Consider the following 16717-nt stretch of genomic DNA (forward strand, 5'->3'; position numbering starts at 1 on the left):
CCCAGCTCAGAGACCAGGGACACATCCAGGGATCACCCCATGTTCAAATCCATACCCCAGCCGCCTGTGAAGATGGCCCAAAGCTGATCTGAATCCCTGGATGCTAGCTCTTTGGCCAAAGTCGGCTCATTGCTTATCCCAGTGCTCACTAGGCTATCAGAACATTACTACTTTGGGGGGGGTAGAGGTGCAGTGGGATTCCACTTCTGCAATACACTCCCTGTCTCTACCAGTGCCACAGATCTGAGCGTTCCAAGGACACAAAATCTCACCACAATGTGTAGGAAGAGTGTGATCCAGAAGGTGTGCCATGGAGCACTAGGCCTAGGAGGTAACCTTCCCCTGAAGGATGCTGTAATAAGTCTGGAAAACGCCACATTCAACAATCCTGTCTTAGATATTCACAGCATGTATCAGGTACATGGAAGGCTCTGAAGTGTACCTGCTTCTGAAATAATCTGTAAAAGCCATTATTTTACAAATTAGTCTACTGAGAAAACTTTGGGGGCAAAGCATCTCTACCATCTTTTCTCAATAGATGGGGTTCCATAAGGTCAGGGTTCCTTCACTGTTGACATAGCACTTCACATAGCACTTGACATTTTAGTAAATATTTGCTGAATGAATGACTATCCTGTAGAAGTAGGGTCCTACAGAACACATTTTATAAAACAAAGTGATTAAAAAAAAATCACACTTCTACAGAATACTTCTAATAAGATCAACCTCCCTAAATAGGAAGATCTCTTTGACTCTCTTATTTAAATCATGGGATTCTCCAGGCAAGAATACTGGAGGAGGTTGCCATTTCCTACTCCAGGAGATCTTTCCAGGGATCAAACCTCTGGCTCTTGGGTCTCATGTACTGGCAGGAGGGTTCTTTACCACTAGAGTTACCCGGGAAGCCCGCATAGAACACTTCTAATAAGAACAAACTCCCCAAATGGGAAGATCTCTTTGAATCTCTTATTTAAAACCCAATTTGTGAGGCAACTACCAAGAGCACACTAGCATTCACTGTCTGTGGTCAGATTTCTTTTTTTTTTTTTTTCTCCTCCAACTATCTTAGTGTCAAACTGACTTCACCAGGGACTTCACTGGTGGTCCATTGGTTAAGAGTTTGCCTTCCAATGCAGAGGGTGCCAGTTCCATCCCTGGTTGGGGATCCCTTATGCCTCATGGCCAAAAAAAACAGAACATAAACAACAGAAGCAATATTGTAACAAATTCAATGAAGACTTTAGAAACAAGGCCCATTAAAAAAAAAAAAAAAACTAAAAAAAAATTTGACCTAACCAAATATTTCAACATTTTTAGTATACAGACCAGTTAAGCCTAATGTTAACTGTATATAAATATCTTGAAGGGACAATTAACAATTCTGGGTCCTGGGGATTCAGTATTTCTAGAGCAAGGCCTAGGATTCTACATTTTATACAAATGTCCTAGGTCATTGTGAAGGGGTTCAAGTGAAACACACTCTCAGAAATGCTGATCAAGAGACATGGAAGAGGAACCCTTGATCTGGCATCAGAAGCCTGGGTTTGAGGCCCAAATCTGCAGCCCTACTACCTGTGCGGTCATGGGCAGTCATCTCGAAGCCTCACTGTCTTCCCTACATGATTCATAGTATGTCTGTTACCTTCCCACCCACCTCATAACATTGAAAGCCAGCATGCACTCAACATACACTGCACACTGAATTAGCAAGTTCACCATCATTCTATAGGATTCAATAAACTCATCACAGCAAGTTTTCAACACAGAAAGGGTTTCTGCGGATTATTTAAAAGCAAATTAAACAGGGCTAAACCAATAGTACTGTACGCCTCCATGTCAGCCCACCTGGCAAAGGTCCACAGACTCACACTTGTGGACCCAGCATGGGTCAAACCTTGGTGAAAGCTCAGCCATGTGACACCGATCACAGTGCACTGAATGTTAAAACCCCTCCTCTGCTTGGTACCACACCTCTGAAAAATGGCCTCTTCACTCTGAAGTTGGCAAATGGCTGGAATAAAACTCCTTGGTTAGTATCTACATGTTTACAAGAGGAATGGTCTTGCTTATCAAGTGTCCTCATGAATAATAACTAACCATTTGCTCAAAAATTAGGATGCAATGGAATATATGCAATTAGCATAGTACTTGGCATCTTTAATTCTCTCTCCATTCAGAAGGTTCTTTTGGAGCCTGTAGCACTCAGGGCAATAGCTATGAATACTGCTCAACTACACTGAGCTGAATAAGCATGAGTCAATCTTCTGAAAACACAGGAAATAGGGTTGATTGTTCCCCAACTTTGTGGCATATTCTGAAGCCTACTTTTTGAAGTAGATCTGATGAAGAGGAACTAAAAAGCCTCTTGATGAAAGTGAAAGCGGAGAGTGAAAAAGTTGGCTTAAAACTCAACATTCAGAAAACGAAGATCATGGCATCCGATCCCATCACTTCATGGGAAATAGATGGGGAAACAGTGGAAACAGTGTCACACTTTATTTTTGGGGGCTCCAAAACTACCGCAGATGGTGATTGCAGCCATGAAATTAAAAGATGCTTACTCCTTGGAAGAAAAGTTATGATCAACCTAGATGGCATATTCAAAAGGAGAGACATTACTTGGTCGACTAAGGTCCGTCCAGTCAAGGCTATGGTTTTTCCAGTGGTCATGTATGGATGTGAGAGTTGGACTGTGAAGAAGGCTGAGTGCCGAAGAATTGATGCTTTTGAACTGTGGTGTTGGAGAAGACTCTTGAGAGTCCCTTGGACTGCAAGGAGATCCAACCAGTCCATTCTGAAGGAGATTAACCCTGGGATTTCTTTGGAAGGAATGATGCTAAAGCTGAAACTCCAGTACTTTGGCCACCTCATGCAAAGAGTTGACTCATTGGAAAAGACTCTGATGCTGGGAGGGATTGGGGGCAGGAGGAGAAGGGAACGACAGAGGATGAGATGGCTGGATGGCATCACTGACTCGATGGACGTGAGTCTGAGTGAACTCTGAGAGTTGGTGATGGACAGGGAGGCCTGGCGTGCTGTGATTCATGGGGTTGCAAAGAGTCTGACACGACTGACCAACTGAACTGAACTGATATTGTTTGTTACTTACCTTTTGTGTATAAAATAATGAAACAAATTCTGTCATAACTGAAAGATCTCTGCCTAAAAGACTAATGATTAAAATTTCTAATTGGTGGGATTTTTTTTTTTTTTTTTTTTAATTTCCCACATGGTGGCTCAGTGGTAAAGAATCCACTTTCTATGCTGGAGACACAGGAGACTTGGGTTTGATCCATGGATCAGGAAGATCCCCTGGAGAAGGGAATAACAAACCACTCCTGTATTCTTGTCTGGAAAATCCCATGGACAGTGGAGCCTGGTGGGCTACAATCCACAGGGTCTCAAAGAATGAGACATGACTGAAGCTACTTGGCACCACACACATATTAATTTATATTATTCTCTGCACACGTGTTGGATTTTCTTCTGATTTTAAACTTCTCAATTTTAAAAGGGCTTGTTCCTCCACTGAGTACTCAGGGGGTACCCAACTAATCTCTTTGGCTCATTGGATCTGTAGTTAATGACAGGAGCAAGAGAACTTTGCAAAATAAAATCCATGCCAAAATGTTTATCTGCTATGTTTATTATTGCCCTCCTGTTTAATATTTTGGTTCTGATCTATTTTCCTTGCGTAGGGCTCATGTTAGCAGGAACAAGTGTGAATGATTACAGGACTCACGCAGGCAAACAAGTGAATGAATCAAGACAAGTTGGGTGAACCCACCAAAAGACGGCAGACTACCTGGATTCCCGCTGACTGTTGCCAGGAGAGAATGCAATGTTGCAGCCCCAGCATTCCTAGACTATATAAAATTTCCATGCTTCACTTTTCTCACTTACAAAATGAGGGGAAATAGTACCTACCTCGTGGGGTTGTTTGAGGACTTAATTTTTTAATGTGTTAAGTTTTCGGACGATACCTGGTATATTTTAAATGCTACACAAATAAGGAAACACACACTACAACTTCAAAATGCTTTATCATTTTAATATGTATTATTCTGTTTTTCCCTCCCATACCTGTAGGGCGAAGACGTTACCCTGCAGAGGAGGAGCCTGAGTGTCCCTCAGAATCCTTCTTGGCTGTTCAGGATAACAGCAACATGTGTGGATCATGCAAGAACTCTGAGCGTGGACTTAAGAGTCCAGTGGTTTGCCCAGTACATTATTCCATAAAATGGCAGAATCCAGTGCAAGACTTTCGAGGGACAGAATCAGAGATGTGTCGATCAATGTTCACCACAAGTCTGCTTCCTTCATAACTAAGAATGAAATTAAATGAAGAGCTGATTCAAATCAGTCAATTATCCCAAAACAGCCGATCTGAGAGAACAGGCAAAACCTGTGCACTCAATAACGTCCGTTTATACTCTTCCTCTTCGTGTTAAGGTGCTTTGCAATAATTTAGTTTCTCTCATCTATGACTCCAAGACCTTTCTCCTGGGAACTTTACAAGTATATTACCTGACTACACAGCCTGCTTGTGGCTGGGTTAGAAATTGCTGGATTAGAAACATCCTGGCAACATTTTCTTTGATCTTCCTGGTTGTTGTTGGTTTAAGGCAGATCCTGAATGTTATTTAAACAGAGGAGACTATTTGAAATTTCTTGGTAGATGAATTTGATAATGATAATTGAAAAAAAAAAAACTACTGTCATCTAAAGATAAAAGATCTCATTCATCAGGCCTTGAATAACCCAGGACTTCTGCAAAGAAAAAGGTCAATGGAGCCACAGCTGTCTCCTTTACTTGTACAGTGGTAACTTTACACACTCCTTGATAATCTACATTTGGTAAAGTTGCTCTCTCACATTACAGGAGAGTTATTTTTTTTTTTTATTTTTTTTAGGATTTAGCATTTAATTTTTGTGGTCCTGTGTTCAATCTGTTTCCCTCTGAATGAAAAATATACCTACTGTTTAAAATAACTTCTACTAAATTTGACTTTATCAAAACTAAAACCTCTTATGAATTGCAGGGTAATACCAAAAAGGTGAAAAACAATCCAGAGAATGGGAGGAAAGATAAATATTTGTAAGTCATATGTGTGCTAAGGATCTAATACTCAAAATACATCAAAAACTCTTATAGTTCCATAACAAAAAGACAAATAGGGAAGCAATTTAAAAGGAAGCAAAGACAATGAACAGATATTTATCCAAAGAAGATATTCAAATGGCCAATAAGCACATGTAAAGATACTCAGCACCATTAGTCATTAGGGAAACGCAAATCAAAATCCCAGTGAGATAATACTTACATTCACTAGGATGGCTATGATTTTTTCAAATGGAAAATAAAATAAATGTTGACAAAGATGTGGAGAAGTTGGAATTCTCAGACATTTTTAATAGGACTGTAAAGCTGTATAGCCACTGTGGAAAGCAATATTCCTCAGAAAGTTAAACACAGAGTTAGGATATGACCAGCAAAGATCTGAAAACATAAGTTAAAGGAAGATTCTGAATATTATTTAAACAGAAAAAGACTATTTGAAATTTCTTGGTAGATGAATTTGATCACGATAATTAAAAAGGAAAAAAAAAAAAAAAAACACCAAAAAGGCTGAATGGGTTCAGACAAATTTTGTAGTGAATGTTCACAGCAGCATTGTTCATAATAGCCAAACGGTAGAAGCAACCCAAGTGTCCACCAACACAATGTGGTATATCCATAAAATCAGATATTACTCAGCCGTAGAGGAATGGACGATGGGCACACGCTGCAACGTGGCTGAACTTGGAGACCACCAGGTAAAGTGAATGAAGCTGCACACAAACGGCCAAACATTAAATAACTTCAGTTACAAAATGTCCAGAACAGGCAGATCCATAGAAACAGAAGGCAGCTCAGCGACTGCCAAGGGTGGGGAGGAGGGGAGAAGGGGAGAGACTGCTTAATGAATACACAGTTTCCTTTCGGGATGATGAAAATATTCTAGAGTTAAATAGTGGCGATGTATCGTAGTAAAAAGCCTTTATGTGGTACGCTTTAAACTAATAAAAAATGTTGGATTTACAGCATCTGAAATTTTACCTCGTTTTAAAAAAAAAATACTGGCTTGAAGCTCCAGTACTTAGCAAGAGCTACTTTTGCCCTACATAGTTACTTCATATATCATCCAAACAGTGTTTAAAAGTGAAATACTATATATAGAAGGTCAGCCATTTGTCATTAATGCTTTTGCTCTTGAACGGTATTCTTGGTTCATCAGTTTACCATTAAAACATCAACTTTCCCAATGCTACATTTCCACTTCCAAATGTTTCCTGTCAATAGTTTAACCAATTTAGCCAGCCCCTATTAATGAACATATGCAGGACCTTCTGTCTTCAAAATTACATTAAAATGAAAAAAATTACATTAAAATGTTTAATTCAAAATAACAGAATATTGATGACTGTGATAGAAGAGTGATATGATTTATCATAAGTCAGTAATTTGAATCTTTCCTTAATTTACACAAAATAAATAGAAAACAATGACATATCTGATAGAAAAAAATAGAATCTGGAGAAAAACTAATCATTCAGTAAGCCTCCCTGGAAAAAAAAGATATATATTTATTTTATAAATCTATATATATAATAATACATTTATTTGCTCCCCAAAAGAAATCATTTTAACTATCAAAATGTTAACAGTAAAACAGAGTTTATACAGATGGGTCAGCAGGATCTATTACATGCTCAAAACTTAATTTTTCTGAGCTGCAAACTTTTAGGTCAACTACCTTATACAAGGGGAAACGTGGAAAGAATTTTGAAGTTAGAAAAAAAAAATCTCCTTTGACTTAATACTTGTGAAGCAGTTGATGGTAGATGCCCTTAGATCAGAGAAGACAGCTGTAAACAAGCATGACAAAGCTGCATGGAAAGTTCTGCAAATAAATCTAGCTGTCAATGAATTTCAAAGATACAGTTTCCTGAAATCATGTTAAATACCTGAGCCATGACTTTTTAAATCTCGAAGAAAATTTCTACATAAAAAGCCATGTTTGTCATTTGCAACGTGTCTATTTAAATGTTCACATGACTAGGTTTATTCCACACAGGCAAAAGAAAAAATAAAAGCAAGTATTTGGGTAATTTGGGTTTTAAAAAAGTCCCTCACTTTCATCTTCAGGTAAGTATCTCTTTCAAGTGAAAGCAAAGGTGGTTTTAGCCAGAACTGCCTGGAGAAATGCAGAGGAATAATCCTGTCTCATAGAAGCTAAACATATCTGGTTTGTGGACTGTTATTGTAAGGAAATTTGAGAAATAACGGAGACTGAAACCAACTGTTGAAGGTGAACAAGAACTTGATGAAGAGAAAGGCTTATATTTCATGTCAAAATCAAGTCAGATGGCAGAGTGCACAGAAGACTTTACAGGTCAAATTCTGAAGAATCCTATTTCATCACTTAAGAGAGAAAAAGGAGGTTAAACTGGTGAAACCGAGGAGGAAAGCAAGCAGTTAAAGGAACTTTCTTGCAGGTCACTTAGATCTTCTCTGGATTCTCCTTAAGCCCTCTTTCCACGGACATTTCAGACCTCAGTTATGTGCTCAGAGACTTGCAAATTTATAATCCACTGAAACCTTGAAAGGACACAACTCAGCTCTTCTTAGTGTTCACTTCTTCATAAGAGTAGTCTCTATAAAGAACACATAACCTAGGAATTCCTAACATAGCTTAGGAATGGCTGGAGTCTGGGGATAACTGACCCAGGAAAGATTGGAGATGAGCATAGGGAGAGAATTGCTCCAGTTTTCAGGAAAAGTGACCACTGGTTACAACCTTCCACACACACCCAGCAGAGTCACAGGCCTACCTGGGGAAGGGGGCGAGGTGATGGGGGGAGGGCACTGAAGTTCCTCCTAACCTCCTTTTAGGCCCCAGATGACCCAGTAGAGCAGCTCAGGGCACCATGAAAAGGCCTGTCAGGTGTTTATGCTCTGATTTTCCATAAAACAGTTACCACCGTTTACAACCATCATCTCAGGTCATCCAAGAAGGGCAAAACCTACTTGCAGGTAGGCACAGGTGGCCTCTCTGCCACCCCCTCCCCCACGGTTTCTCTCTCATCACTTCTCAGGGGTTATAGGTCACTGATCTGAAGAATTTGTAAGAGGAAACTCCCCTGTCCTCTCTCTTTCCAGGGTTCCTTGAAATAATGAGCTATTTGGAGAGAGAGAAATTTCTTTCTCCATGCAACCAAGCTCATTTGGACACTAACAGGCCTCCCTGTTCTCTGCTCTCACCTCCTTCCACACACACGAAGTTTATTCCCTTTTGTCTGGATGTCGGAAGGTCATTTTCACTCAACCGAGGAAGAGAACTTGTGTCTTTCCTATCTAGAATTTCCACCTGAGGGTAAATCCCCAGGAGCCTGGAGGCCCCAAAACAGAAGCAGAGTGCGGAATGTCAGGGATGGAAAAGAATCTGCAGCCACAAAGGAGAACTAGAAAGATCCGGGGGAATCGCAGGGCAGAGAACTGAGGCAGAACTCAGGACAAGTTTATTTTACTTCGTTGAGCTCCCCAAAGCTCCCAAGTTCTGGGATTCCTTCAGAGACACGGGGGAGGGGTGGGGTGAGGAGCCCAGCGAATTCTCAAAATTCCTAAAGGGGAAATTATCTGGGCAAGCACTCCTCTCCCACCAGAGCGCGGCACTTTGCGCGCCCCTGCAGGGGACTCAGATACTGTGCCAAAGTAGACTCGCTGAGAGGGCGCTCTGGGCCTTCTCTATCTTTGACCAGTTCCTGAGCAAAGTGTGGCGTGTCGTCCAGCTCTGGGGACAGGGAATTTGCATGTGGTTAAGGGTTGGGCGCTGAGGAAGCTGAGAAGCATGTCAGATAAAGCGCGGGCTGACGCGCCTCCACTAGCCGGCCAAGGTCAGAGAACTTGGAGTGGGGTCTGGAGGTGGATGCTCTTGGGCTAACGCCAAGGCTCTTGAAACATCGCGCTCTTTTCCAAGGAGAAGGGAGGGATACAGATAGCTAGAAACCACACCTTCCCTTTTATCTCTTTTCTCTCTTTCATTTCCTTTTAATTTCCATCTTTCTTACTTTTGATCGTTTTTTCTTCCTTTTAGTACTTAAGAAAAGCTTCCCCGAACCTGTGCCAGGGGAGCTGAGTGGCACTTACTGTCGGCTAATGGGGCGGAGGAAGAGAGGAGACATCGCACCCCCAGCCCCCGAATCCCGACATTTACAGGTCCCCGCCGCTTAGTGTCCGGCTGTAAAGTTGTAATAAATTTGCCATCTCCCCATAACCCCACATGCAGCCCAGAGATAGCAGAAGAAAACTGCCTCTGATTTTAACTTGGCGGTCGAGTTTCTGAAAGCTCTTTTGGGCGGGCCTGGGTGAGAATCCGGGTAGCTCTGGGCCAGTTGGGGGTGGCCCCCGTCCCGTCTGAACCAGATCGTCCTTGCGGAGTGAGCCCAGGAGTGAAGCAGGGACAGACTGGAGCCGGAAACAGACCTCAGACCCCGTTTCTGTGCCGGGAACCCTGAGTGCACAGACTTCGGAAAGTCGGGTTCCCCCTGTGGCACTGCCATAGACCGGGGCTGGGTCTTCGCCCCCCACCACTTTTGTCCGCAGACACACTGAGCGCCCTGACGGAGCGGCCACAGGGAGATTCAGGGACATTCGCCGTGAGGAGAAACCGGTGATGGGGAAGAAATTCATCAGCGGGGGCCAGAGCCCTGAGCGCGCCACAGGCGAGGCCGCAGTTCTTCGCTCGCTGATTCTCAGCCTCTCCCCACCTCCGCGCTGGCGCTCAGATCTCCAGCCAAACGGATCCGAGCCCCGGGTTATTTTCAGTCATAACCTTCTCCACCCCACCAAATGCCGCGCCTGGGCTCTGAGGGTAAAAGGGTGGTTTGAACTGCCCTGCGCGAGTCTCATGGCCGCCGCCGCGCGCCTGCAGCAGAGCCGGCCTGGTCGCGGCCCCGAGGGCACAGCGCTTCCCCGAACCACGCGCGCGTCGGGCGCTCCTCCCGCCTGGGGCTCGGGGCACCTCTCCAGCCGGCCTTGCTCCCTGCTCCCCGCCCCCATCGATTTCTAGGTTCTAAAGCACAGAAGCATCGTCTAAGGCGTTGGCAGGTAGAAAGAGGAGACAAGGTCAAGGCCCGCGGACCTCCGCGATCCCCAGGCTTGCGCCCTTGCTGTCCCCGAAAGCGAGTCTTGTCCACAGCCGAGGAGGGGAAGGGTGTCGCAGACCCCAATTCTATCTTAAATTAGGGATTTGACGCTGTTTCCCGACTACCCTCTGCCAGCGCTCACATTCTTCCCTCCTTTCCGCCCGGCGAGGTTCCTAGATTTTAAGACATCTTGTCCTCCCCCCTCTCCCCCCCATCGCAGAGGGATGGTTCCCAACCGAGAAGCTTCACGAACACTGCATTCCCATCCTGCGGTCGGTCGGTGCCAAGACAAGAGGAAAGGTCTCGCGATCAGCGCGCCTCGCCCACCCGCTACCCCCCGCCCCCCGGCCCCGGCCCCCGGCCCCAGCTACCGGGCGCGCTCCCGCACGCGCCTCCCTCCCCCAGACCCACAGAGTTTTCTTCGGTAGGAAACACACGCGCCCAACCCACCCCGCCTCCCACGTAAAGGCCAGTCGCCTCTGTTTTTTCGTGTGTGCCCAAACTCAGCTGGAAGTTGAAAGCAGGGGAGTCAGAGAAGCGCGGAAATAAGAGTGAGAAGCGAGAAATCAAAGGGGGGAGGAGGAAGAAGGAAGCAGCTGGAGGTCGCACCGGCAGAGGCGGAGGCCAGCCCCCCCGGGGCTCCGGCGCGGCGGCCCCCGCGCTGCCCGCCAGCCCGCGCGCGCCGAGCCGGGTCAGGCGCGGACTCACATGGTGGGACTGCAGAGCCGCTCTCTCAGCTACTGCGAGTGGGTGGTTTCGGGGCTGCTCCCCGTGTCCTGCTCCGGGGCTGCCCGCGGTGTGAGGGCAGAAACAAAACCAAACCGATCACGGGACGCGGTCGAGACGGGCCGCCCGGCGCCGCGAGGACCTCTCTCACTTTGCAGAGGAAGCGGGCGCGGGGATTCGGGCTGCTGGGTGTAGCCTATAAATAGCGAACTTTTAGACGGAATCAACTGACAAATGAGAGTAGCGCGCGGAAATTTGCGCCGGATTCCCCTTCCCCGGGATGACCCTCCCTCCCCGCCAATCCCTCCCCCCACCCAGCCACCCTGCTGGCAGGATTTGGGAGGGGGACAGAGGGGGTGGGGATGTAGTTTTACTCCGACTTCCAGTAGTTTTGTTATTTTTGCCATGAGGGAGGTACTCTGCCTCTTTGCCTCCCCCCGCACCCCAGCGAGGCACTAGAGGCACCAACTGGGAAGGGCAAAGGCCCGAAGAGCAAGGAGCCTAGGAATTGGCTGGAGAAGGGGGAAGGGAGCAAGGAGCCGGGTTTCCCCTGGGATCGCGGGAGCGACGGAAGGAAGGCGGGAAACTGGCAGGATGAGGGGTTTTCTAGAGACGCCAGGACGAGAGTTTAGGTAACCCTGTGTTTGAAGGGAACGGCGACAGGGTGAGTGCAGAAGGCACAAGGGAGTTCCCAGCCCGTAGGTTTCCATCCCCGAAGGCCATAGTAACTCTCCAGGGATACCAAGACCCCCCCCCCCCCCCCCCCCCAGCAACTTCACGACCTCTCGGCCACAGGCTGCCGGGGTTAAGCAGGCGTGGTCCCGGGGTCACGTCCTCACTCGCCGAGGGCCGCAAGCTCCGGGGAAGCGCGCCCGGCCCGCTGGCGCCCGGGGGTGGTCCTCGTTAGCTCCCCGGGGGCCGGCCGCCTTTCGCCGAGCCCGCGCACACCGGCCGACCGAAGAGACCCCCCAGTGACTGTGCGTCCTGACCGGCACTAGCCGCCCACCCGCCCCTTTCCTTGAGGCTGGGCCAGATTGCGAACGGTGATTTGGGTTAGTACGATTTTCATTTTTATTCCAGGTGCTTTCTCAAATATAAACCCCTCCGGGGACGACAGACATTAGCTTTCCACTCCAAACTCGCCAATTCAAGAGGTTGCCTAGCTGAATTTATCCTGGCGGTCTCAACGCCAACCACAGCCCATAGGATAAGTCTAATAGGGCTGGGCGCGTTGGGTGGAGAAATTGAGGACACCGCAGGGGAGGGTCTGCAGGTGGAAAGGATTCTCTTTGGAGTATCCACATTCAACACAAGGCCTGCAGAGGAGGGTGCCAAGCCAAGCCCATCCGAAGGGACTAAAAGCGGCCTCAGGGCTGGGGGGCGCCGGGGGCGGAGGAAAAGGGGATCAGGAGAGCGGCGGTGATCTTTCTTTTCGCTCCTTATCCCCGCCCGGTACCACCGTCCGTCCCTGTAAACAGAACTGTCTCACCTCTACCCCGACCCCCGGGAGAAAACCGAAGGGGTCCCCCACGCGGTTGGGGGATGGGGGCGTTGCTACCCGGTTCCCGCTTCTAATACCATTTCCTGCCGGTTACCTCCCGCGTGCACGGAAAAGTTACTTTGCCTTATCCCAGAATCCAGACGAGTTTGGAAGGCGAGGGGCAAGAGAGAGGAACTAAGAGGGTTCCAGTAGCCGCTCTCTCCGCGGGGCGCCCCCACCGCCCCCCGACTCCACGCAGGCGGGTGAGCGCGGCGTTCGCAGCCACCCAAAGCCTGCACTGCTCTGGCGCCCGCCGGAGGGTTGCGCTTCCCTTGCTGCCCCGAGGGTCACGAGCCCGCGGGGAGAGAGTGGCCCCTCGGCCCCCGATCCGAAGCCAGCTTACGGGTGTTGCCAGACGGGAGTTGGACGGGGCCCGGACGGCCTGGGCCACTCGCGCCTGGTTTGCGTTCCCCTGGCTACGTACCTGTCCCGGCCTTCCCGCTCGGACGGCTGAACCGGCTGCGGAGCCCGGCCCCGGAGCCTGCGCCTCCAGCGGGCCCGCCCCCGCCCTCTCCCGCGCGCCCTCGCTCCCCCGGACGCTGGGCCAGACCTGGGGCGGTCTCTTGCGGGCCATTGGCTTGGGCCGCTGTTCCGACCCGGCTTTGAGGATTTCCCCAGGCTTTGGGGCCCCCTTTGTGGACCGGCGAGAGAGTGGCCAGGCCAGCGACTCACCTTTGACCCCACCCACCACCCCTTGCATCCCTCAAGTTCCCCTGCATCCGTCCCCTGGAGCCCAAGGCTTTGAAACGGTAGTGACTCCGCAAAGAAAGCGGTGAGAACCTCCTTGCGGGTAGAGCAAGGAAGTCAAGTGGGTGTTTGCGGCGTTTCTCGAAGGTTCTGGGTGTTCGTACCAGGGGAACGGGCCCTATGGGGACAGAAAAGATAGACGTACGGACAGCATCCCGGTGGCTGTCTTCAGCGCGAAGTTCACGTCTATTGTTTTCTGCCTCGGAAAGAGCTGCCCGGTGTGATAGATCTGTTTAGATCCCATCACTGGAAGAAAAATCCTGGCGATAACGATTATCTCCCGCTCGCGCTATCTTGCCATCGCCTCGATTCATCTCGCTCTCCGGGAGATGAAGAGGGTGAGAGGCTGGAGGGAGGATGGGCCCAGCCGTTGCCCTCGGATGGAGCGGAGCGGCACGAGGCCACCTCACCCGTCCCATTCCGCTCCGGGCTGGGGAAGAGGACACGGCGGGTTTCTTTCTCTGCCCAGCCTCACGCTTCTTTCAAATGATTTTAGTCTGGTGCTCCGGTCTATCCATATACATTTCCAATCTCATGGCTCATAAACTATTAGCAAAATGGTTTCATTATTCACCTTCTGTATCCTACAAAAGGGAGAAAAGAAGGGAGCAGCAGGAAGGCAGAGTGGGGGTAGGCGGACGATCGTGGGCCACTAGTTCACAGTGATACCGCCCGTGTTTAAATCGTGGCTCAGGCTGCCTTCTTCAAGCTGACACTCAACAAATCTGATCCGTTTCCGAAGATCTGTAGTCGACCTCCTCTCTTTTCCCCTCCCCTCCCCTTTCTCTCTCTCTCTCCGTCCATCACTCAACCTCTCTCCTAGGTTTCTATAAGGACCAGATGAATAACCAAAATACTGCAGATCCATTGTTTGTTTCATTAGCTGTCATCAATAAGGCACGCCCTTTAGATACGACATATAAAATTGACTGATTAGAATGGCTACCCCTGTCCCCTTTTGGGGGGTGGTGGTGACAGAGTCACATGTCATCTGTAAAGCCAAACCATCCTAAGACACAAAGTTAGGATGATAACCAAGAAGTGTATTTGTGGCATCAAGGTGGCTAAATGGAGCAACAAGCCCTCAGTGGGCTTCCGCGAGTCCCGGGAAGTGAGGAAGTTGCAGAGTGGAGTGAGTGAGTGAAAGTGTGTATATGTGTGTGTGTACACGCGCGTGCCCGTGGGTGTGCCCTTTGGGAGAATGGGGAGACTAACAGAGCGGGGTCTTTGTTTGGCTCTGAAAGATGGAGGGGAGGGACACATTAAATGAGTCAACCCTAATTAAAAGACTAATAGAAGCAAACATTCCTGGAGGCCGGAGAACTGTGTGCAAGGGGCTAAAAACTGCGGGCAGGCGCGAGACGCTAGAAGCAGCCTCGGGCAATAGGAATCTGGATCGGCTTCTCCTCTGGGGTTTATGATCATATTAAGTGTCTCTACCAACACTTTTCTTATCAATATATTTTATGTAGGATGACTCTATCAACACACACGCACGCGCTCCCGGTACTTTTGAAAATATAAAGGACGCCAGGCAAGCGAACGTGCAGTAATTATCCCTCGATGGAGAAACCAATCTGGCTGCTAGAGGCCCGTCTGCGATCGCCCGAGGCGGCGGCGCGGGGACCTGCGCGGAGGCCGGGGGCTGCTGACGCTCGCTAGGTCACTGCGCCGCGCGGCCGCCGCTCGCCGGCTGTTTAATATACATAGGGTGGGAACGCAGGGAAAAAGGATCTTGTGCCGGCACGTCCTGCAGGAAAAAAAAAAAAAAAATCAATTTGCTATTTATTTTTGAAATATATAGATTTAGGATTTTTTTTTTTCCCCAGCCTGACCCCCTTCAAGAAACAGCGGCCCATATTGAATTACGTCTTTTAATGACTTTTCTCCTATATGCCGTAGCGATTTCACGTTCTGGGCAGGAGCAGGGTGGAGTTTCCTGGGCGGGGGTGGGGGTGTCAATGCTGGTATCTTCAAAAAGATTTGCCTCGTGTGTTAATTGCATGCTGTTAAGCACATCTGGGACTGCGCGCTGACCAACTCGGACCAACTTTTAATTAACACATTGACCCGGCGATGGAGCAGCCGCCCGGCCTCCCCCTCGAAATATGTATATGAGCCGCGCGCCGCCAGATGCGAACGAGGAATCGCCTGTGTCCCGGGGCGGGAAGGGGAGGAGGCGCACGGCGCCATCGTAGGCTCTCTCCCTGTGAACGTTTTTTCCACGCCTATAGGTGTATAGGAAATCAACAAAGACAAAGAGTGAAGGACCGGCTCCTGGAGCAGGCTTCTTGCATCCTTTAATGTGACTTGACCGTGGGCGGGGCAGTTGGGGGAACGGGGAAGGAAGACCCCCCTTTCTCCCTGCAAAGCCATTGCTACCCAGCCTGCCTTGGGCTTGAGCTGCAGGCTCGAGCCGGGGCTTTTTGAATGGACCGACTTCTGGGTTAGCGAAAGCGGTGGCCGAACATCCGCGTGGAGAGAACGAGCCACCACTGCTTTCCCGATTCTAGCCGGCTTCCTCCCGTCCTCCGCGTCCTCCGAGGCTCTCCGTGGAGAAGTCACGAACTCCAGGGCCCCCCGGCCTGAGAAATAGGAATGGGCACCCCCAACCCCCCCCCCACCCCCACCCCCCGGGTTCTTGGAGCTCAGAAGGCTAGGGAGCAGGAAACTACTGGCTATTTTTAGGACTCCAGGCCCTTTCTCTGGAGACCAGGGGGCGACCTTCCAGCCAGGTCAGTCACATCCCCGGCCGCGGGGAGCAAGAAACCCGGAGCGGAGAGCAGACGATGCCACCTGCAGATACGCAATTTCACCCTAAGTAATTTCATTCAGAATTGATGGCGTTTCACCAGAGTGGTGCCTTCGAAGTGAGTGCCTAGCCTGCCTCCCCGTAGAGCACCAATGCGGGTTAATTCCCAGATACGTACTCATTTTCTCTTTCCTCATCTAATCTCAACTGCCTCGCTCTTCTAAGTGCTTAGCTTCAGCATACATCCCTATAAAAAAATGTCAAAGTGGTGTTCCTTCTCCCAGCCATAAAAAAAAGTTGGAGTGAATCACTCCCAGGTTACCTTTTAACATCCCCTCCAGGTAACAGTTGAAGTTTCTTGTTTGACATTTTTCATTCCCCAATACAGAACTTTTCCATAAATACCCAGTCGCAACATGAGGAGAAGTATATGTGGCAATAAATTCACAGCTATATGTTCTAACTACGGCGATGCTTTAGAAAATTTAATGTGACAAGATTGCTCCCCAAATTCCTTCCACATCTTTTCTTTTTTTCTGTATTCTTTTTTCCCCACCCCCCTCCCCCGTCCTTCCCTTGAATCTACTTCTCCTATCAACTTATCAGAGGATCTGCCAAATTTAAAACTAGAAGCATAGAAAAGATAAAGACAATGTTCTGTTACTTAGTATGCCTCTGAGTTCCTCTAGATCTTTTTTTTTTTTAATTCAGATAAAGGTATAATCAACACCTATCTTCCCTCAGGAAAAAACCAATCAGTTGGT

General features: G+C 48.4%; 1 protein-coding gene across 3 annotated transcripts in view; it reads right to left on the minus strand.

The window, feature by feature from the left end:
* The window catches only part of ESRRG (estrogen related receptor gamma), a 695925-nt gene extending 683008 nt beyond the window's left edge, over positions 1-12917 (minus strand). For 2 of the 3 annotated variants that reach the window (XM_060396023.1, XM_060396029.1), the window contains exon 1: positions 10897-11068. In XM_060396023.1, coding sequence (XP_060252006.1) covers positions 10897-10898 — 2 coding nt within the window. In that variant the 5' untranslated portion in view covers positions 10899-11068. Of the gene's footprint in view, positions 1-10896; positions 11069-12878 lie in introns of those variants that run through there. The other variant, XM_060396025.1, reaches the window with a different exon arrangement.
* Positions 12918-16717: the final 3800 nt, after the last annotated feature.

Source organism: Ovis aries, chromosome 12, assembly GCF_016772045.2.
Source record: "Ovis aries strain OAR_USU_Benz2616 breed Rambouillet chromosome 12, ARS-UI_Ramb_v3.0, whole genome shotgun sequence".
NCBI classification, from domain to species: domain Eukaryota; kingdom Metazoa; phylum Chordata; class Mammalia; order Artiodactyla; family Bovidae; genus Ovis; species Ovis aries.